General features: G+C 32.7%; 1 protein-coding gene across 2 annotated transcripts in view; it reads right to left on the reverse strand.

Annotated features, from left to right (window-relative positions):
• Pur-alpha (Purine-rich binding protein-alpha) overlaps positions 1-25,138 on the reverse strand; it is a 55,800-nt gene that overhangs the window by 26,530 nt on the left and 4,132 nt on the right. Inside the window, exons 2-9 of one of the 2 annotated variants that reach the window (XM_088230769.1) lie at positions 24,685-24,732; positions 23,597-23,712; positions 16,565-16,667; positions 15,257-15,375; positions 14,219-14,340; positions 13,244-13,349; positions 8,266-8,406; positions 5,105-5,129 (exon numbers count right to left, since the gene is read on the reverse strand). In XM_088230769.1, the coding sequence (XP_088086895.1) occupies positions 5,105-5,129; positions 8,266-8,406; positions 13,244-13,349; positions 14,219-14,340; positions 15,257-15,375; positions 16,565-16,667; positions 23,597-23,712; positions 24,685-24,732 (780 nt within the window). Of the gene's footprint in view, positions 1-5,069; positions 5,130-8,265; positions 8,431-13,243; positions 13,350-14,218; positions 14,341-15,256; positions 15,376-16,564; positions 16,668-23,596; positions 23,713-24,684; positions 24,733-25,138 lie in introns of those variants that run through there. The other variant, XM_088230770.1, reaches the window with a different exon arrangement.

The following is a 25,138-nucleotide window of genomic DNA, read 5'->3' on the forward strand; positions in this document are numbered from 1 at the left end:
TAATAATGCGGACATTTCATGTTTTTAGAATGAGGCCTTCATCTGAATTTAACTTTACTGCTTTTCATTCTCGTGTATGGGTCAGTGCTTAATAAGCTCCCGACGTCACTGTGACCTGAGTAGGCCTGTTGTGACAGGTCCCCGTAAGTTAGTTCTTGCTCTCGAAGCCTAGTTCTTTCAAGAGCCTGTTCTTTAAATGAACTGTTTGTTTCGTCATCAAGTCCAAGAAAAAAAAACTTATTTTAGGTAGTGAAAAGATTTCTTATTCATTGTAATAAGGAAAGAAAAAAATAACATTAAATCCATTGACAAAATGTATGGCATTTCTGCATAATTGACCATAATGCAAGAATATTTTTTACATAAAAGATCAAATAATATATTTTGTTCACTAAGTATGTAGTGATAATGACGTCAGTTTCAACTGTCTTTGGGGATGTTTTAAATCACAATTATATTTATTGTAATTTGTACAATGTAGGAAAAATCAACTGCAAAAAAAACCATAAAGAAATTATTTCTAACACACTTATTTATATATTAAAATAACAATATTTCTAATAAGGGAAACACCGATAATTACATTTATCTGAAATTATTATTGTGAATATCGTATTTATATATTTTCTATTTTTTTAATTATTTATTTTCATTAACACATTATATTAATCTTGAAATTTGTATTTTTAATTTGTATCTTATGTTGGTGTATAGTTGTAAAAAATAATTGAGAATTAGCTGAAAATAAGAAGCAAAAAATGTAATTTAATTATTCAATAGTGAAATGTGTAGTCTTTTTCGCATGTACGCCAAATATGGACCATAATTTGGATTTGATAGCTTGAAAATGCTATCATTAGGCTAAGCTAGTTTTAAAACGAATCCATTCAATATTAAAAGCTTAGAAATGGCATACCGCGTGTCTCTTTCTACACAGGCTTGCCTAGTAGAAATATGAATAGAAAAATGGGAGAAAAAACGTAAATATAAATTACGGGAACATACTGCTTTTTTGGCGTACAAAAGATGACATGTTTTGATTTTTCATTTTGGATAACTCTATTACATAGTCCGCAAAAGCTTTGTGAAAAAATATTCAAAAGTATAATTATTTTACGTTGAAAAAAAAGCCTATTTTAATACTGCTGAGTGATAAAAATAAAGTAAACTTATATTACTAGATGTTAAAAAAAACGCAGGTGAAACGTTGCATAGTTTAAAACGTATTATCGTGTTTTAAGACATCTATTATGCATTAATATACAAATTGAATAATTGAGAGTTGAATAGAGGAATTATAATTTTTTTTAAATTCAGTAATATAGGAATATGTTCAAATTATTTATGAAGAGTATTAAAAATGTTTTTAAATAGATTTTATGAATATGGAAACAATTATTTTACTGGAATATATCCGATCGCTCGTAAAATCCACTGATTTCTCGAAAACAAATGCAAGATTAGTTTCTTTCATGTTGACAGTTATGCCGGCTATGCCGTCGCAATCGTGTCTCTCATTTGGGAAATGATGGCCTAAGATGGGAGATTTCGTGTCCCTATAAAAAGTAGTCGGCCACGAAAGTGTCTCGGAATGTTAGTCAAACAAGATTTACCGCAAACCAACAAATACGGTCCAATCGGAAGAGAAATACTCCAAAAACATAAGAATGTCATTGTGTCCATACGAGTGGATCCTATGAGAAAAAAGTGCCTGCAAGGAGATATGAATTTATTAAATGATCATTTATAGCGTCACTATTTGTACTAACCAGTATCAGTATGTGATTATTTAATATCATGGTTTTAGCTAACTGTTCCCGAAGATACTTTATTGAAAGACATATTCCTATATCAATGATGAAAAAAATGCTTCGGGTATTTTTTTCTTCTTTTCTCCCAACGTGAAAAAAAGGATCAGGCTGGGAAGATTATAATGTTATAATAAATAATATGACAAAATGAACATTTCATAAATTTTAGAATGTATTCAATTTTTTTTTATATAAATATAATTTTGAAAAATAAATAATACGACCTAAACGACACGAGGATTCTATGAAAATCTTCGGTATGGTTAAATATTTCTTAATAAATCACAGATGCATATTGAATATGCAAAATAAATCATTTCTGAAGAGAAAAATAGTGAGATGCGTATCGCGGGGTAATGGTTACATCAAAATCGGCATTTTTGAGTATCCCACTAAAAACACACTACTTGTGTCTTTAGCGGGTAACTCACAAATGCCAATTTAGAAATTACCCAGTTGCCGCGATTACCCCACCACAGAATAATAAATTAAATGCTCGTAGCTTCTTGGATAATTTTTAGCAACGACTCTGTCGTTTTCTTAGAATACAAAAAAATATTACATAGACAGTTTGTTTCACAAAAAGGCACAAAATTTAATCAAATTTGGCAAGATAAACATTATGCATTGAAAAATGAAAAAAAATTCATTGAGATTTTTTGCAAAATAACTTTGATCACATTTTGGCTGTAAATTTTTCTACCTTAAGACACATTTTTCTATCAATACAAATGAATGATTAAAAAAAATAATTGATTGAATCAAATCATTGATCGCTCATTTCTTACGCTTAAGGAATGTATAAATAAAACAACATACACAGTCAAGGTTGCGTCTCGAGAGCCTTTAACCACGCTTACCCAATTTACAAGGCGTCAGGTTATAGATAACTCGACTAGAGTCCTGGACGCTCATTTTTCATGAATCGACGCAGATCTGATGCGGAAGAACGCGCAAGAGTTGGCGTTTCGTGGAAGCCATGCGCTCCGACAGCGGACATTGAACGACAAATGGACTGCTAAAATAAGCGAGCAAAATTGTTTTATTTACTCTTTTCTTTACTCGTATTTGTTTGACGATATGACTTCCCTCAAAATTTTTTTAATAAACAAATTATCATGATGGGAAAAATGTATATGCTCAATTAATGATTTTAATAATTTTACCAATCAAATCTGACGATGCTTGGAACACTGAAAAATCACTTGTGACCGATTGAAAATTTTGATAAGATGAGATGATCAGACTTACGCTTCACGAGCCAGGAAAAGAAAACTTTACACGTAAAAATGAAATCTTACTGATACGATTATCGTATATTTATCAATATGTTTCTTTTTTGGGTGATACCGTGTGTGTGCTGGATATGTTCCGATGGTTTCACCCAAATAAGAAACATATTGATAACAGTGACCGTGAAAACCTTCGGACCTATTTAATCGTATATTTATATGAATATTTTCTTAAAATGTGCAAAAGTAAATGCACGTTTTTAATTTTTTTAATCAGTGTTATGTTTATCTCATGGTGCATAAGGCACTGAGTTTATTACGTGAAGGCAAGATGATCAGTCTCGTGAAGGCAAGATGATTAGTCTCGTGCATCAGATGCCAGTCTAGATAAACCGTGTTACTAATATTAAAACAACGTAAATATTTTGCAAAAAATCTCAATAAAATGTACTTTTTAAAAAAGCATTTTTTATCATCAAACCTATTTTCGTGTGACACATTATATGCATAGTGACGATTTATTTAAACTTTGTTTCAATAATTATATTATCTTGAAAATCTTGGAGCAAAAACGATGTAAATTGCGTATTTTGCGATTTTGCATGCATTTAAAATATTATCATAATGTATAAATTATTATGTAATGATGACAAATATTATTGCAATACTACATGCGAAATCGTACACAAGTGTCAAGTTTCTGGATTCGCACATTTGAAGATGGTGAAAAATCCGCATATAAGATACGAAAAGTTACCATTGATAGATTAGGTACTGTAATTGCAATATTCCTGTCATTTTATGGAAATAATTACTAAAGATACCGTAGTAATGAGATCAATACATATTTTTTAAGCAAGAATGCGAAATAATACCATAGTAAAAATAAGTTTTTTTTTCAATTTCGGTAATCTTATCGAGATTTTGTGAAATTTTTACATTTGTATTGAGAGTCAATATCTTTTTTTAATGATTGAATACATCCCTGGATGAAAAAATATTAAAATATCTGAGAATTTTTGATACAATGTTCAATAAATATTTGAGACCAGATAACAGGGGAGCAGTCGAAAATCTTTTTTTTTTCTGCGCCCCTAAGAAACAAAACCTTAAACAATAGATACAGCCAAAAAACATGCAATGAAAACTAAATGCAAAAATTAAAACTATTTACAAAAAGATAAAAATTGCAAAGACTACCTTATAATAAAGCAAAAATTAAAATAATTAGACAATTATTTTACAAACAGAAAAAACATTTAAAACTAATAAAAAAAAATTAACTTACACTTGCTAAAAAAAATTAAAATGAAAAAAATCACACATTAAGAATTTGCGTCAATTTTAAAAACATTTTTTTTTTAAATACGTAACAGTCAAATTTTGAATTACGGAATGTTGTTCAAAATTTTTCTTCTGTCGAAAATTATTTCAAAATCGGTAAGAAAAAAAAAAAAAAAAACACTTTTGAGTCCTTGATACGGTCAAAATTCAAAAAATTAACCGCGGCAAAAATTGCCACGAAAAAAAAAAGAAAATATGGGAAATTTTATAATAGTATCATTAGACAGAAGAGTATAATGTTAAAACGTCGAGATTTCGTGTTGTGCTGCCGTAATCGAATATACATATTTCGCAATTAAAAAAAATTGCAAAATACAAAATTCGCATTGGTGAAATTTACATTACGGGCGACAAATTTTGTTACAATTAATGTTTTTCATAAGTATTATGGAACGTATTTTTAAAAATACACGAATTAACGATTCGCATCATTCGTCGACGAGATGAATTTAATGTTTTTTTTTTTATTAATGATAGTCGCATTGCAAACGAACGCACTTTCAATGTTTTCATTATATTAATACAAATATATAGATGTACATACATATATATGTATATATATATATATATTGTATGGTGTGACAATTGTATGTGGGTAATTTTGTTTCATGTAATTTTCACCATGGTTTAATTAAAAATATGTTTGCTGCGGAGATGAGCGCGCGTGCGACTAATTAAAGTATTTGGTAATGTCGCTCTCGTCGCATCAAATCTTACTAGGTTTGCTGGCTCCGTATGATTCCTGAAAATGTAAACAATACATTAACACTGCAATACATATTTATTTATTAACCGACATTGTCCATGTATACAATTTATAGGGTTTAAATATTACAATAAAAGAATAGTTAAAAACATTTTTAAAAAGAAAAGAAGCATTGACAAACATAAGGGACATCGAGACAAGATCTGGACTATTTATTTAGTGCTTGTCTAAATCGCTGTAAACTTAAACTAAAAAAGTCCAGATCTTGTCTCGAGTCAACAATATGACAAAGATGGGTCATTGGAGAATTAAGGCCATATTTTGTTATAATATGCTGATCGATGAACAGTACTTCATTGTTTCTCAACCTGCGAGTCGGAATATTGAATTTTACTTGTCCCAGTAATGATGGAACATCGATTATACCATTTAGTATGCCGAACATATATATGGAATAAATATTAGTTCTACGTTTTCGTAGACTAGAAATATTGAACATTGACTCTATATCAGCATAGTTACCTCTCTCTAGTCCAAGCATCCACGCTACTTTTCGAAGCAAGCGATATTTATTATGCACAAGTCAAGATAAAAGTGGAGATACAAAGGAATCAATTTTTACATGGGGGCAACGCTCCACGCCGTACCTTTGAAAAAAATGAACTAAAAAAATAGCAATAAGTTTCTTTGGATAAAAATAATTTCAGGATTTCAGAAAAAATCAAATTGCTAAATATTTCTTGCAATATCGTGTATACAATATGCTTGCAGAAATATTGTATTTAGCTGGAAATAAATATTCAATTTGTTTGAAAGAGCGGCTTTTAAAAATGGAAAAAAGCCAGTTGGAGCAGCAAATATGAGTTTGTGTAAAATGTAAAATTTATTTACAAGTAATTCAAATAGATCAAGTCAAAGAAGGAAGTTAAAAATACCACATTGTAAACCGAGGCTAGCACAGAGACATGCATATTTTATAGACCCAAATATTATTAACATATTACAACAGAGATGAAGAACATTTAAGAGAAAGTAATATAGAAGTCTAGGCATCTACAGGGCTTATGACCTGTCAATGGCTGGTTTAAGTGGCCACTTTACACACTGTGTAACATTCACCATTCTGCCTATATTTGAACATCTATATTCCTTCAATTCTTCCATCTGTTGATGTTTGTGAAGTTGAAGAGCTGAAACCTTTATTTATTACTCGTCTATATCTATATTTATATTACTTTCTCTTAAATGTTCTTCATCTCTGTTGTAATATGTTAATATAAACAATTAATATAAACAACTCCCCAGGGAGTTGAATCCAGTCCTTGTCTACAAAAGTTTGGACAAACTCAAAATATTGTTGCCAAATATTATTAATTATTTTTTAACTGATAATATTTCATTGATTCCAAACTTTCAAATTTTTTTTTTCTTTTAAAACACGCGCTATCCTGGATTCAAACTAAAGATATGAACTCTTTTTTTCTATGATATATTTGTTTGCCCTTTAATAATAAGGAATATTTTTATGTTTTTTTTTAATATTTTTTTATTTCCTTTTTTAATTACTATAAAAAAAAAAACCATATTATCTTTTACAGAATATTTTATTTTCTCTTTCTTATGTTACACAAAAATATTATAACTGTCCATTATTTATTATAGGAGCAAAAATTCATTAACATTTTCTTGCATACCCCACGAACAGGCCATGCCTTTGTGGGATTTTTTTGTTTTGTATATTTTTTATTTCCTTTTTTAATTACTTTTAAAAAAAGTACCTTATAATCTTTTACTTTTTTCATTTTAATATTACACAAAAATATTATAACGGTCTATTTATTATAAGAGCAAAAATTCATAAACATATCTTGTATACCCACGAACAGACCATGCCTTTGTTGGATTTTTTTGTTTGCTATTTTTACTGTTAATATGTATTTCATTGCTGTATAATTATCCATTTTTTTATACTCTGTTTTACCTCTTATGTATATTGTAAAAAAAAACAAAAAAAAAAAATATTTTTATTTTTAAATGTAACCTTAACTTGTCAGGGTGATGTATTATGAAAAATTTTATTTTACCAAATTTCGTATTATTTCACTAGATTTTATTATTTTCTATAATTAGTAAGGTATCCAACGTTGGCCTCATGGTGTAATGGTGGACTTAGTGTGCTAGTGTATAATGTACGAGGGAGACCTAGTGTGCTGGTGTAAGATGTACAAGAGTGACCTGGTGTGCTGGTGTAAGATGTACAAAAGTGACCTAGTGTGCTGGTGTAAGATGTACAAGAGTGACCTGGTGTGCTGGTGTAAGATGTACAAAAGTGACCTAGTGTGCTGGTGTAAGATGTACAAGAGTTACCTAATGTGCTGGTGTAAGATGTACAAGAGTGACCTAGTGTGCTGGTGTAAGATGTACAAGAGTTACCTAATGTGCTGGTGTAAGATGTACAAGAGTGACCTAGAGTGCTGGTGTAAGATGTACAAGAGAGACCTAGTGTGCTGGTGTAAGATGTACAAAAGTGACCTAGTGTGCTGGTGTAAGATGTGCAGGAGTGACCTATAGTCCTTAAAATATAGCTCGATTAGAATGACATTTGTCAGCAAAACTGACGACATAACTTTGTAGTAACGTCTAAGAAGTTATTTATATTGACACACGAAAAATTAATCATATCTGGCATGTCAATTTATTTTTTTAATACGATGCTCGACATATAAATCAACATAAATATATAAAATCAGCTTTAAAACTAAAAAAAACTAAAATAAACCTAATTATTAATGACATTCTTAAAAGGTTACATCATTTTGCCAAATGTTAGAGATGGGGCAAATTGATCAATGTAAATTGATCAAATGAAAAAATGATTCATTTGATGTTGTTCATGAAAAAAGTATAAATGTCTTATTTTTCGGTGAATAGTTGTTTTAAATACACAATAATAGGCTTGTTTTTGCATTTTTATATCAATTTTCGGAAACAGAGTTTCATGTTTGCGTGAAAAAACTGATATACATGTTTGATTTGATCGGTACATGGTCAGTGATCAGTACTTTCTCATCACTATTGACATAGTTTGGCAGCTGTCATTTTAATCGAGCAATATTTTAAGGATTTATAGTATAGTGTATGACGAAGAAGAGTGACTTAAGAGTATGCTCACCATGTCTTGGGGGTCCGCGGCGGCGAGCTGCGCGGGCGGCGCGGCGCGGCCCATCTTGTCGCAGTAGTCGGCCATGATGTCGCGGAAGCGGCTCCAGCACTTCTCGGGGACGGTGATGGCCGTGCGGAAGTTACTCTTCACCTGGGGGGGACCGGACATCACGCACTGCGGGTCAATGTTGGGCCGGACAGAGTTCTAATACTACTCTCTACTCTCTACTCTACCCACTACGCTGACATCATATAAAGAAAGGGCGCACTTGCGTTCGTTTCCTTAATTTCAATATAACATGGATTCAATTTAATTTATTTTACAATTGGGGAGGTTAAAAGCAAAAACGCCACAATCCGCGATCACTGGCTTTGGGGTAACCAACAAAACCAGTAGCAAAATTATTATGTCCACATTGAACTTAAAAGCAATAGTCTTCATGGTCCCCGCAATTCAGGGTTCATCTGATACAACAATAATTATAGATAAAATAATATTAAATATAAAATATTTTTACACTTTGACTGCCAAACTAGGGTAGTACATAATGGGACCTTAAAGAAATCGTGCATTTTCAGCCAAATTTCTATATATTTATTTCTGAGGCATTGTAAATGTAACTGCACACGCACAGTTAACCATGGGAATGAGGAAGCTCGGTGACTTTTTCAATTTTTTTTTATTTGTCAATAGACTATTAAACTACGCCAAAAAAAATATTTTTTTTACATGTCGTATTATCAGCGCTATGATTTTTTAAAGTTTTGTATTTCTGAAATAACTCCATGTGTGACGTCAGAGGTTGTTCTGAGTTAGTTCTTCCGATTGATTCGTTTACGGTGAGCCAACAGGATATCCTTCAGCTGTCACATAATCGGTTGGTTCATAAGAACCAGTGAAGTCAATCAAAGTAGTGCGTTTTTATTAAAATATTTTTTATTATTTTTTTCATACATTTTCAAGAATCTTTGCTGTACAATTTGATGCTGTAATTTTTACCGCGCGCAAGAAAACATTTTTTGTATCTAATTTCCCGTACGGCTGAAGTTCCTCATTTGAGTCTCCGCAATAATCCTTAGTGGTAAATGAAAGATTTTACTTGACCAGGGATTTTAATGTGTCATTATCAAATTTCAAAGCCTGTCCAAATTTAAGTGCATCTTTTAGATTTCTATTGCCCGATTTGAAGTCAAAATTGACACTGTTCGCACTTCACCATAAACTTACTTAATGACGTTTGCGGTCTTGTTGGGATTTATGGAAACATATAATACTTGAACTCGCGGGGATCACATAAGGTGGAATGCAATCAGTACTTAGAACTTCGGCTTAAGGCTTGTGTATATCAGCAGCGGAGTATGCACTGTCCAGTGTAGCAAAAATCTCCCCACAGGTAGACATAGCAGTCGACAAAATGGCACGAATAGTAGCAAGATGGCTCGAGCCAACATCGACTGATAAGATATACCCAATCATCGGAATCGCTCCACCACACATTCGAAAGCCGCAGAAGCAGAGAGGTACAGACAAACCCACAATCCTAGACATCGCCTACACCACCACCGACCGATGGCCTCGCGTCTGATCTTGAAACAATTTTGTCAAAGCCACCTCCCCCAACGGAGAGAGGAGCTGCGGCAACAGGATCTTGGAGCAAGACCGTGGATGGATTCACATCCAAGGAGGTGAACATCTACTCCACTCTATGGATCGCGCTCGGCAGACTAAGGGTGGGTGTTACACGATGTTGAAAAAGTCTCCAAAGGTGGAGGTACCTCTCTAATAAAGATATCTTGTGTGATTGCGGAGCAACCCAGGACGACACCCACCTACTGACATGCCCGATCATGGGAGAAGGCTGCACTCCTGAGCACCCTCGTTGCCGCATATTGGAGTGGCAGGACATGATCCAGCCGGACACGTTAAAGGAAAAATGGAAGGATACAGTGCCGGATGTGTCCTTCGTCAATTTCTGGTTTGAACATTTTACCCTCGACAATAATATTGATTTTTACTGGTAAATATGCTAAATACTAGTTCGAAGCAAAAAAATTCATAGACATGTCTACTTTAATGTGTCTGGGTGGAAACTGCACTCAAACGGTAGGTGATAAAATACGCCATTTCTTTATAGTCCCCTTTATAAATACCATTCTTAGACAGTCAAAAACCATATTATAATAATCCGGCATTTGTTTTTGTTTTTCAAATAATTGAAAGTTACCCATTTTCTTCATATGACGACAGCAATAAACATTAGCCTAAAACAGGGGTCGGAAGACTCTTCAAGACTCTGAAGGTCTTTTATAAGCATTGGTGACTCCCGAGTCTGTTAAATAGTATTTTAGAAGTATGTTTTTTAGAAGGTGTTTTTTCACTATAGTCCTTAAAATATAGCTTGATTAGAATGACATTTGTCAGCAAAAGTGACGACATAACTTTGTAGTAATGTCTAAGGAGTGATTTATATTGACACATGAAAAATCATTCGTATCTGGCATGTTAATTAATTTTTTTAATACAATGGTCGACATATAAATCAACATAAATATATCAAATCATCTTTAAAACTAAAATGAACCTAATTTTTAACGACGTTCTTACAAGGCTACGTCATTTAGCAAAAATGTTAGAGATGGGACAAATTGATCAATGTAAATCGATTGAATAAAAAATAATTCATTTGTTGTTGTTCATGAAAAAAAGTATAACATGTCTTATTTTTTAGTAAATAATATTCTTAAACACACTATAATAGACTTGTTTTTGTGTTTTTATATCAATTTGCGGAAACAGAGTTTCATGTTTGCACGAAAAAACTGTCAAAAATCGATTTGATCGGTACATGATCAGTGATCAGTAATTTCCCATCACTAGTGACATTAGTTTGGCAGCTGTCATTTTAATCAAGCTATATTTTAAGAACTATAGGCATAGTATTTTCATTCTTATTTTTTTCCTAGATGAAATGAGGGGGTCAAAATCAAAAAGCCACTGTTCATGATTTTGGGAAAACCAACAAAACAATTAGCGAAAAGATGATTTATTTTAAGTTGTCAATGCAACTCATGGGTGGTATCACTAGTAGCGAGAAGATTATTCATTTTACGTTCAATGTGCACATTAAACTTAAAACCAACAGGTATTTTGCCACTGGTTTTGTTGGACAGTGGCGTACTTGCTTAAAACCCCCTCAAATACAGAAGTTTTTATGCGTTTCAAATCTCATGTGACAAATATTTAACTCCAATAAAAAATCATTGGCACAAGTGACCACTAAAATAAATTTAGTTAATTACATTTTTAACTTGTTATCAAAAGATTAAAAAAATGGTATAATTATAATTGGCAGTAGTAAAACAAGGAAGCACCAAGGATATTTAAATTAACGAGATATGGTTTAAACATATTTAACTTTTTTATAAAGTTTATATTTGAAGCACTAACTTTGTGGTTATTCATTATAATAAAATAAATAAAACAACTTTGTTTATGACCACTAATTTTTTTTTTCCCACCGACCGGTTTCAAAACAAACAAGCTTCTTCGTCAAGGTTTACATAACTAATGAATTAATTCCTATTATATTTTTATCGTGTTAACTAAATACTATGCGTGGACCCAATTTATTAATTACATTTTTTACAATTTTTAAGGTTTTTACAATTTTTCTGCAGTTTTTCATTTCCTCACTTTAGTGTGTTCCTCAGTTTAACACTTTTTTTGTTGCTCCCTTGAAAAACGTAAAATGGGGGTTTTACTGCATAATATATTGATAATTAGGGATCTGATACTAAGTGAAGGGGTCAACACTGTTCTGGCATCGAGACAACACTATAACGTAGGCAAAAAGGTCCATAACCTTTTGCCAGAATCGTGGAAAGACGGGAGTGTTGTCAAGTTACGGAAGGTGTTGACCTCGCTCTTTCATGACATTGGTCGTAGGGAGTCAGAAAAGTTGATGCATGCCACGGATTGGAGAACCTTACTGGATGTCAAAAATATAATATAAAAAATAAGGAATAATTTAAAAAATATATATTTATAGATGACAACCATGAAGTTTCGCATAAATAAATTGTCTATGTTTTTATGAATGTATGTATGTGTATGCGCATGGGTGTATGTACGTGTGTGTGTATGTACATGTGTATATTTATATATACATGTGTGTATGTCTGTATGTATATGAATCAAAATGTGTATCCGAATAAGTTTATATTTTGTTTGTCTGTGCTCTATATTAATTTGTTAAGTATTATAATATATTAAAATGTAATTGCCTAGCTTGGAACGGGGTATGTACCCTTGTTAGCTGGGCAAAGTGAATATGGAATTGTATTTTGATAAAGAGTGTGAATAAATAAATAAAAATAAAATAAAATAAATTAATGTTTTCTACTTTCCCAACAGAATACAGAATCGAAGAAGGTAGGCACCTAATCAAAACCATCTCAGAGAGGCGAGCCCGATGGATCGGCCACATTATGCGCCATGAGGGTCTCCTGCACGACATCATAGAGGAAATGGACAAATTATAGAGGGCGCCCCCGACGGAAATATTTAGAGCAAGTGTGCGAAGATTTAAACTGCGCCTCATATGTCGAGCTGAAGAGGGCTGCGGAGAATAGAGACCAATGGAGGACGAGATGCAGGACTTTGCTGCAAACCAATCCCCAGGATTGAGGCTCCGAAGAAGACTTCCCCAAACCAATTAAAATATATATTTGCGGGTATGCGATGAATTTAATCAATAAAAAGCAATAGGATTAATGCTTCCATTCGAGACTCGAGACTCGAAAGTTTGATTTTCAATAAAGAGACTCTCGAGATGCTAGCCTTTTAAATTACTCAGTACCGGTATTTATCAGAATGTACGTATCGATGAAGACAGCATTTGCAATCGCAATTACTAAGTCAGTAAGAGGTACCACATCTCATAGATTAAAACATCCTCGAGGCCGGTGTAGGAAGGTTCGGTACTCACCTCACTAACTCGCATGTAGATGCCGCGGTTGTTTTGGCCAATGTCAAAGTAGAAATTCTTGTTATCCACCCGCAAGTGTCTTCCTTCCGGCAATTCCCCTTTATAACTGGAAAATAAAATCAGCAATACATATCGTCGCCGTTCCGGCAAAAGTCACTAACCATAAAAAAAAAAAACAGTTTTGAGTTAAATATATGCCTTTTGAAACGTAAAATTATATTCTTCAAGAGGCAGTCACCGAGGTGATTTAGTTTTGCGTAAAACCAAATGATTTGTTTTTTACTATGTGAATTTAAATTATTATACACGGTGTTCCAGGGCCAGACTGCAAAACTTCAGAGGAACATTCCTCAAGGTGAACTGTAAAAAAACCCTAATAAAGTATTTCCAAATAAATTTTTTTTATCAGAATATATTTTTTTATAATTTGAAAATGGAGTAAATATTTGATTTCACAAACAAGAATCCCTTCCACAAAACCCTAAAAAATTGGGATAAAAAATGTATTTGACTGGCAAAGACAACAGACGCGGACTACGGAAGCTGCTGGGTAGGGGAGGAGTACAGGTTTGTGGAAGGAATGCTAGTCTGAGAAACTAAGGATTTACTCTATTTGAGATTATGAAAAAAAAAAAGTATAAAAAATTTGTTTTTGAGAAAAATTTATAAGATTTTTTTTAAAGTTTACCATGGTGAACGTTCCTCGGAAGTTTTGCGTCTGACACTCAAACACGTGTATATTAAAACAAAAACTTGACATTTGGCAATAAGCCCGCCGATGTACAAATTAATATATATTATGTACAAGAAGTTAAAAAAATAAATTATTGGCAGAAATTCGTTGTAATTTATTATAAACAAGTTTTGATGCTGTCTGATTTGAGCATCGCTCGTCATTTATTTCTATATCATCAACGTGCGACGGCATTATTTTTCTGTTCACAATGAGTTTCGACTACAAGAGTTTCGACTTACCCTCCATCATCAGTCCCGAAGTCTTCTAGCAAGTCAGTGAGCGCGTCCCGGAACTCTATCATTCCCTGCGCTGGAATGGCCACTTGAGATCGCGGCCCGCCCCGCGTTATAGTTTGTGATACCTGCAATATTGAAACGAACACAAAATAAATGCGTAAATAAAAGCGCTGATTTCATATTTGTTAATGGATGAATCTCCTCGTGGCCTCGGATGGCCTCGTGGTGTAATAGTCAGCACGTTAGCCTGCCATGCAAGAGGTCTCGGGTTCGATGGCCGACATGGTTGATGAAAGTTTTCACACTAGAATATTTCATAGTCCCTGGGCTGGTACCTGAAGCCTAAGACTGATCATCTTACCTTCATGTAACAAAAATGATCAAGATACGCTGCGATTGGTGTACCAATGCAGTGCCCTATGCACCATTAGGTGTGGAAAGGGAATTATGATGATGATGATGAAGATGAATGGATGAATTTTCTTGGTATATAGATGTTTAGGCATTTACAGCATTATTGACTCGTCATTGACTGTTACATTTTTTTATATAAAGAAGTTTACATTAAATATTACAGTGCGAAAAGTAATTTTTTAAGGGGATAACACAAGTAAACACAGTTTTTGTCCAATCTCGTGTAAGTTGGATTCGTTCCGACGTTTCGGCTACCATTGCATTAGCTTATTTATATTTTAACCTAATTTCGATGTGAAAACGTCACACGGCCAGAGCCACGTTTTTGGAAGTCAGATTGATATAGTCAAAATATTTCAGGAATCAAGATTACAATCTAATCGTTACATTTATCAATGCACATTTTTTTTGGCTCTAACAAAAGCAAAGCAAATTAAGCAAAAAAAAAATATCTGTCGATGTCCACATGCTCCGCTAAGGAACGGATGTGAAAAAATATTAATTTTTATCACAGTTTGATCCTTGTAAAGCAGTTAAAACAGGTTTAATGATCGGCGGCCAATCGAGTCCGCTCGTAGCCATTTTTCTCAAAAAAAAATAGGGAATCAGTTTGTGCGAAATGCTCACCCTTAGAAACCTCCCCCTGGAGTTCTCCTTAAGGTCGAGGTAATACCGCCGATTGTCCTTCAGCATCATCTCCGATTTCAGCTTCCCATCTTCGGGGACACTGTCCGGGTTGGGAGGCCCTGAAACATCACCGAATACATTACAATCATTTATAAACATGCTAAATATACCATCAAACTCATGGGCACTAACATAGTTGGAAGAACCGAGATAAAAGAGGACCAGCAGAAAGCAGCCAGCCATAGAAGAGCGAAACTGAGATAATGGCACTTTTGTAAAAAGAGTGAACAATCAAGTCTACGCAACAGTTACCCGCAACAGACCCCCACAAATATTTACAATTTCGTTTTTGCTTGCCTGTAAAATGGCCGATTTAGACATTTAGACACGATTTAGACACACAATGAACTTTTCGTCTCCCATTCCTTGATTATGCAGATGTCTGTTACCCAGATGCTAATTCTAAACTGCTTGATAAGTCGAAACGATTGCAGAATATTTGTACACATTCTATCTTAAATCTTCGCAAATTTGACCACATAACCGAATACCGCACACAACTACACTGGCTCAGTATCAGGCGTTGAAGAAACATTCACATTCTATCACTTCTTCACAATATTTTTAATAATCCCACTTCGCCTGTTTATCTGAGACAGCTCTTCCAACCTCTATCACAACATGGACTATCTCTTCGCTCTAGTAACGAGAAAACCCTTTTAATATCCCTTCACAGCTCTAATTTTCTTGCCTCCTCTTTCACAGTAGTAGCTGCTCGATTGTGGAATAATCTACCCACTAATGTTAGGGACGCCCCCTTCTTTGTTTACATTTAAATCAAGATTTAAATGTCACTATCTAAATGTCTGAGTTGTTCCTTTTTCTTTCTTCTTTCCTTCCTATCACCTCTTCTCTCCTCTCTTCATAGTATAGTGTAAATTTTTTAGTTAATTTTTGTTTAATATTTTTGTATAATATATAAGATTCTGCATAATAACCTAGAATATGTCCATGTGCTTGAATTTTTCTCAAACTGAACGGTTTGTAGGTAGGAAGAAATTGCCTTAAGGCAATATGCCCGCCCTCATATTTATATAAATTGTATATGTATATAAAGTGTTAAATAAATCATTACTTTTGAGGGTGCGATGTGTTACCTTATTCATAAATAGTGATTCCTTATTTGATTTAAATAGAAAGACACACTACTTTAGTGTTTAAATCTTGTGTAGCTTTTTAAAACTTAAGATTGTTTAGGTACGGCGACAAGGAAAAGAAAAGTAGTGAACAAAGAGTGTACAGACTTACCGAGAGATGAATAGAAGTCACTAAATGAGGAGAGATGATCGCGGAACTCCGCGGCTGTGGAGAGGGCCAGGAACACTTGGGTCCGTCGCCCATCTGCGCCAATCTACAAACACAACACAATTTATTACGTTATTAAGACACGTAATGTAATATATTTATTCGGACAGTCGTACAAAAAAAATTAACAACCAGTTACACACATAAATAGAAACATTTACCCAAGCGTCAACCACAACCATAATACAAGATACTCTAATAGGGATCTGATACTAAGTGAAGGGGTCAACACTGTTCTGGCATCGAGACAACACTATTACGTAGGCAAAAAGGTCCATAACCTTTTGCCAGAATCGTGGAAAGACGGGAGTGCTGTCAAGTTGCGGAAGGTGTTGACCTCTCTCTTTCGTGACATTGATCGTAGGGAGTCAGTAAAGTTGATGCATGCCACGGATTGGAGATTCTTACTGGATGTCGAAAATAAAATATCAAAATAAGGAATAAGTTAAAAAAATATATTTATAGATGGCAACCATGAAGTTTCACATAAAAAAATTGTATATGTTTTTATGAATGGTGTTTTATATCACCCGTCGATGGGAGGAGTGCTCTCCTGAAACTATAGTAGTGTTCTTGTGAAATAATAAAATTGTGTAACATTAATAACAAAGTTTTATTTTCATAATAATTTATAATGAAGTGTTACGAAGTGAATGCCGATCAACCATAAAGAAAGAAAAAAAAGCAAACAAGATTAACATATGCTCATAGAACAAAAGACAGGATTTATTTGCAGTATTTCATTATAAATTTAAATTTTTTTTTTTTAAGAATGTGTTGTTAGTGGTTCAATCCCGATTTTAAAGTTACCTAGTTGTAAAAATTACCCCGAGACAGTCAACATTTTAGGAACTAAAAATTTAAAGCATCTCTGATCAACATTATCAAGGATAAGGAATAAATTAGACATTAAAACCTCTCTGCTGATATTTAAAAGTATTATCGTTCCCCACATTGATTATTGCTCCAGTATTTTATATTTAAGTAATGAAGGAGATCTAAAGAGACTCCAAATAATACAAAACAAAGCGATGAGGATAATATTAAGATGTGGGAGACGAACAAATGTTAAGAAAATGATTCAACTTCTAGATATCACAATTGATCAAAGAATCAAATTCAATGTTGCCAATGAAATAAACAAAATTATTAAAGGAATAGTTCTGAGATATTTTCAAAATAAACTAAAAAATAATCAGTTCTTTCATAGAAACTATGCAACAAGAGGATCTAAAAATATAAGACTGGGAAAGAAATCAAAAGCAATGTCCCAGAACTGCCGCATGTACAAGGGAATACAACTATTTGAGGAAATTCCAGAAAGCATAAAAAATGAAATTAATGTAAACATATTTAAAATTAAATGTAAAAAGTATATATGTGAAAAATATTAGGTAGTATATAGAGTAAATAGTGAATATAATTAATGAAAATGTACATATGAAACAGTTAATATTATAAATTAGGATATTAACCCTTACGCTGCTACGCAGTTTTTCAAGAATCTAATCAGAAATCTTATTATTAATACATTTTAAAAATATTTTATCGAATACGTTGTTTTCCAAACACACTACTGTTTTAAAAATTAATAGCAATTCTAAGAAAAATCTTCCATTTCATAAATATCTAATTCAAGCCCAGTGGAGTGAGCAGGATAAACAACTCGTTCCACCCGCAACACATTTTCGTACAGCGGTTGTAAACCCTTTCTTAATCGAAAATAAAAACAAACAAAAATGATCTCGCACAGCAATCTCAAGGCGCATTGTTTTAATAGTTATTATTGAAACGACAGTATTATGATGGTTTTTTTGTTGATTGCGGGGCAAAGTGCTCTGTTATATATTATCAAACCTACCACTTCCATCAATGCATGCTAAACAAAAATTTAGTAAAATATATCTTGAAATTTGTTGCAACAGAGAGGGAAAACATTTTTGCAAAGGGAATATGGAAGTTCAGGCATTTACAGGACTTATGCCCTGTAATTGGATGGTTTAAATGGCCACTTTACACACTGCGCAATATTTACCATTCTGCGTATGTTTACCCATCCATATTAATGATTATTTTTACATTACCTCAACTCTTCCATCTGTCGACTTTTACCAACTAAAAGAGCGGAAACTTTTATCGATATCGGCGAGTTTCATCTGGATAAATTATTTCATCTACTAGGTAATGCCTAAAAATACTTTTCAATTAAACTGGTAGTGTTGTGGACTAACGGAGTTATTTTACTCAAGTTATTTTAATCAAAAATATTTTAAGTATGTCCAAACGTTTGTAGGGAGTTATTTAGATTGAAACTTAAAGGTAACTGGTAAATGAACTAAGAAGTGATATTATTTCTTGTTAGATATTATAATATAAGTTTCATTAAAAAAAAATGTTTTTGTTCAACTGTCCCACAAATTGATATCACTTCCAAGAAAAATATTCCGTTTCACTAATAGCTAATTCACGCATAATGGATTGAACGAGATAGACAACAATTAGCCAAATTACAAACAGCTGTGGTAAATTACATATTTTTTACATTTATATATATTTTTAATCTTACTTTGTTACTCTAACTGACAAGTTAACTCTTTAAAGCGTCCTTTTTATTGTGAATAAATTTACAAAATATATCATTCAAAATGATAACGGATAGTGAAAGTGATATAGAAATAATAGTACCTCACCGAGGAACTCGGAGGCTTAGCAGCTCAACCCATTCCGAAAGTGAATTAGACAATAACGATCAACTTCTAAGTGATAGTGATGATAGTTTATATGACTCTGATGAAGAGATCGAAATCGAAGAAGCTTTTTCTGAAGTATTTTTGGATCAAGATCGAGCTGATATACCTCATTTACCACCGTTTGAAGAATTTCCTGGTCCAAAATATCCACCACCGACTGATGCACCCCCAATATCGTACTTTAATTTATTTTTTACCGTAGAGTTATGGCAGCTTTTGGTTATTGAAAGTAATCGATATGCCCAACAATTCATCGATTCCAATGTCATACCCACAAACTCACGCGTGAAAAAATGGCATCCGACAACAGTAGGAGAAATGAAAGCATTCGTTGCTATAATCATGGAGATGGGATTGACCGTGAGACCAAATATTATGGCATATTGGTCTACCAATTCTCGGTGCATTCCATGGTTTGGAAAAATGATGGCAAGGGATAGATTTCTCATTTTATTAAAATTTTTGCATCTTACAAATAATGACATTTTGCCTCGTCCAAGTCATCAAGAATACGACCCGTGTGCAAAATTTCAGCCTTTGGTCGAACATGCAAATGCTTTATTTAGACATCACTATACGCCTCATAAATATATTTCAATAGATGAATCGTTGATTGGAACTAAAAACCATACTCAGCTTCTTCAATATTTACCTAATAAAAAACACCATAAGTGGGGTATAAAATTTTGGATGCTTTCGGATTCGATTTCAAATTATTGTATGGCATTTTTCTGCTACAGAGGGGCAAAAAGTTCCGAAGATCGCCAGGCTATAAAAAAGTCAGGACTCGCCCATGTGGTAGTGATGAAATTGTTGGAAATGGGTAGTTACTTGAATAAAGGTTACCATTTAATAACTGATAATTTCTTTACGAGTATTCCACTGGCGCAACATCTATATAAACTGGGAACCCATATAACGGGAACGTTAAGAGCGAATAGAAAAGGAATTCCAGACGAAGTTAAAAAATTAATGCCGATAAAAACTTCAAAAAATTACCGAAATAAAGAAATTTTAATTACGGGGTATCGAGAAAAAAAATCTCAAAGAAAACCAGTGCTTATGTTATCTACCTCCGAAGAGGCGAAAAACATTACCTTTAGTAAAATAAAATGCGGTCAAATTCGAACAATAACGAAGCCATCTATTATAAATACATACAATAAATATATGGGCGGTGTGGACACTTCAGATATGATGAATTATTGTTATTTAGATGAACGCAGATCTGTAAAATATTGGAAAAAAGTTGTGTTCAACATCATATCGAGGATGATATTAAATTCATATATAATATACAAAGAAAATACACGCGAATCGAAAGTAATTTCAAGATTTAAATTTATTTCAAAAATCATTGAAACCATTGAAATTGATTGGTTGCGAGAAAAAAACCATTCATTGGCTCCTGACTTTAATCGAAATGCGCCTCATGGAATTCGGAAACTGCCAGAACGCAAAGAAAAAGTTTGCGTTGTATGCAGCAGGAAGAATGGCGGTCCTGTTAAAAGATCACGTACTATATGCTTAATTTGTGAAAAGGGACTTCATGGGGCTTGCTTGGTAGAACATACAAAATATTGTAAATAATTGTCAAAGTATTTGAGTGCGTTTTATCACATTGTAAGAATTATTTTCGTTTTTGATTTTTTAAGAAAAGTATTTGGTTTTTAGGTTTTTTTCTTTATAAATTTATTTGACGATAACTTTGTTTAAATATAATATATTATATTTAAATACAAAAATGCTTAAATATAAATTGTGTTTTATATAAAATGTAAGCTCTGTTTATGCTGTTAGTTTTTTTATAATGTTTCACTCCAAATTAATTTTAAACTGATAAAACTATTATGAAGCTTATTCTTTTTTACAAGTGTGATTTTTTTAATAGTTTAAATAGTATGTAAATATATTAATTGTTTTAAATTTTTTTGAAAATAATAGAAACTTGAATTATATATGTGTTTGTTGTTTACATAAATTAAAAAACGAAGACAAAATGGCATGTTTTATATTTACAAACCTACCACTTCCTTCAATTCAAACTAAGTCCAAAAAGTTAATTAAATGTTTAGTTTAATTTAACAGTCCATTAACAATAAAAAAAAAACTACTGTTCCTCATTTGGTGTCAAAATGCTGTCGATCTACAATCTCTCAGATGAATTTGTACTAAAAGGATGTACTATAGATGCACACATAATGTCGAGTTCCTTGCAATATGTACGGTTGGTACAAGCCTAAGAGTAATAACCCAATAGAGTCGCCCATACGGAGAAAAGCAATTATATGGTTATTGTCCACAAAGTTAGCTACAGATTACAGCAATGCAACGGGCCGTAGGTACTTGCGTTGAGAATTGCTTGCAGAGTAATAATTACGTTTTGTTTGTAGAATAATAATTACTACCTAATGAACAGCTAACACATATTTATTTCCCATTACTGTAGGTACCCACTAAAATAAATTAACAAATGGTTTTTTAATATTCAAACATCCTAATTGACAATCATTATAGGTTCCATGGTAAATTATTTTGAAATTTTATGACTCTTGACTTATTTGTTTATATTCCTAATTGCGGGGTTTACCGGTGATATAGGGACCTCACTAGAAAGAGTTGTTATATTAAAGGTAATTTATTCAATTAGTTATTCATTACGGAAATACATCAATATTTTCGTAATCACTGGATCGGGTATCATAATAGCGGGGAAAACACAGAATATAATTATTTTCCTCAAATATCATATAAGCGATTAAAAATTCTAAATATCAACATTGATTTATTTTTTATTTCACTGTTTTTGCAATGTATAAAATTCATTGCTTCAGGTCCTGACTAGCTAGAAGTTTTTTGTGTTTATTCGTTTCTCTATATTGAAAAGCACTGCGAATTTAAAGATAAGTAAATTTATAATGAGGAAGTTTAGTGGTTTTAAAAAATATATAATATATTTGCTAAAAGACTACTAAACTAAGCTATTATTTTTTCTATTTTAATGTTATTAGCGCTTCGATTTTTCAAAGTTTTGTATTTCTGAAATTGATCCGCGTGTGACGTCGCAAGTTCTCTTCCGCTTCTTCTCGGTTAGTTCTGTTGATTTGTCCATTGACGATTAACAAACCGAAAATCTTTCACAGCTCTCTTATCATTGGTTGATTCATATAAACAATGACGTCGTTCAAAGTAGTTCGTTTTATTAAATTATTTTTGATTATTTTTTTATTCAATTTCAAGAAACTTTACCGTACAATTTAATGCTCAAATGTTTACCGCGCGTAAGAAAACATTTCTTTTTATTCAATTTTTTGTAGGGCTGAAATAGGTACAAAACAAAATAATAACCCGTCGAATAAGTAATATTTATGTTTTGAAAATGTTTTATACCACTGGCGGTTAAGTGCAACAAGCAGTTCCCGAATTCATTTACCCTTTTGGGGATTATGACGTCAGCATCAGTCTAGTTAGAACTTTATGATAGGGATTAACAACAACGATATATCGTTGTTTAGCAGTATAAGGGTTAAGTGTATAATAGTGATAAATAATGTTAGAATAAGTATAGATGTAAATTAACATATTACAACAGAGATGAAGAACATTTAAGATAAGGTAATATAGAAGTCTAGGTATCTACAGGGCTTATGACCTGTCAATGGCTGATTTAAGTGGCCACTTTACACACTGTGTAACATTCACAATTTTGCCTATATTTGAACATCTATATTCCTTCAATTCTTTCATCTGTTGATGTTTGTGAAGTTAAAGAGCTGAAACCTTTATTTATGCGGGTGAGATTCATCCAATTGAATTATTTCACCTACATACTAGGCAACGCCTGAAAATATTATTTTTTCAATTTCTATACTTCTTCATGGACCAGGTAATTTATCAACAATATTTTGAGTTTGTCCAAATTTTTGTAGACAATAACTGGATTCAACTCCTCGGATAGCTATTTATAATATATATATAATATATATAATATAAATAGCTCCCCAAGGAGTCGAATCCAGTTCTTGTCTACAAAAATTTGGACAAACTCAAAATATTGTTGATAGATGTAAATATTGTGTTGTAAATATATATTAGACTATGTTACATAGAACTAAATAAATAAACCAACAGAAAATGGCCCGAGAATCAAAATATTTGGAAAAATCGTACAAATGCAAATATTTCTTTAAAATATATATATTAAAACGCCGTAGTAGGTACTCACTTCGGCAACTTTAATAAACCGTCCGCGGCGATTTTGCTTAACGTCCAGATAGAACCTCTTAGATTGTATTTGTAGCATCTTGGTAGCGAGCTCTTGTTCCTGTTGCGCCTGCTGACCTGCAAAACCGTAATACACACCTTATTGCTGTGGGATTACAATATTGGTTATACCGTTTCGCTTTTTGTTTCTGTACTTTTGCTTTATTATGTATTACTTTTTGTTAACATGTGGTAACTTTATATTATATCAAATAAAATTTTAAAAAAATAAATAAATAAATTAATTTTTAAAAAGTATATATGCCAAAAGCCCGGCCGGATTGGGTACTTTAATATAAAGTAAGCCGGCCAGTTAGGGGAAAATTGCGTCACGAACTGCATTCGGGCACGGCTGGATAGATTTAGCGCGGGTGCAAATTTGTGGCCTGGAAAGTGTTAATATTTCTTTATTTTATTTAAATCTTAAAGTAGGGCACACATATCATACATATTGTTATGTGTGTTCTAATAATAACATTGCAAATATATTTAATTTATAAATTGTTTATCACATATGTCTTGACCATTATTTTAAATTTTGATATGTGTTTTTCTTTATAAATATTTTTTTCCATTTTGTAATACTTTTTAATTGCTTTAAATAAAATTGAATTTTGTGACTTTGCCTTTTTCCTAAATGGAAGTCTAATTTTGTTCTTTTCTCTAGTATTGTGATCGTGTTCATGCTGGTTCCGATCAATTTTTTCCAAAATTCTGTTTTCTCATGAAAGTTATAGAAATAAAATCAGCATTCCATGTCCGCTCCCTAATTGGAGCATATGGTGTCCACAAAGCGCCTCCACGCATCTCTACCGGTTGCCGGCTCATGCTTATATGCGTCCTCCTAAATCAGGTTCGCGTCCCAGAGTTCCGACATAAACTGCCGAGGAACAGTCAGCAGCGGACGTCCGGGACGTCGAGAACCTGATGCCTTGTAAAGTGGGCAAGCGCGGTTAAGGCATGTGGCCCAGCCAACCGTATGTCTCAGCTGGATGACAGTCGTCATAGAAATAAAAAGATTACGTAAATTATAATAATTATTAAACATACCCGAGTCAAAATTATTACTTCCTCCTTCCATACCTGGACCATGGTACTCTGAAAATTCATATAAAATTTTGACATGTTATAAAAACATATTTATCAATTTAGTTATTTATCAGTGGCAAATGGTGATTTTATTTACAGGTAAGCTATAAAAAATATCTTATATTTGTACCTACATAGAAGGTACATAATATAATGTACGTAATATATCCTATAAATTGATATTTTTCTGTGGTTCTGTGTGATACAACAACTCTCATCCATGAAATCAACTTAAACGACGTAACTTCGTGATATATTGTATTATAACTCATTAAAAAATAAATAAAAAATAGCACTATGAATTCAGTCGATATTAGGTATTCAATTGAAATGTCGACTAACCGGATTGTTATAGAAATTAATAGTGCTAAAAACGGCCGCGTTGAGCGCCATATGTCCTGCAATATGATGCATG

The sequence above is a fragment of the Micrasema longulum genome, unplaced genomic scaffold, assembly GCF_059751315.1.
Source record: "Micrasema longulum isolate JH-2025_06_02 unplaced genomic scaffold, ASM5975131v1 h1tg000817l, whole genome shotgun sequence".
In the NCBI taxonomy this organism is placed as follows: domain Eukaryota; kingdom Metazoa; phylum Arthropoda; class Insecta; order Trichoptera; family Brachycentridae; genus Micrasema; species Micrasema longulum.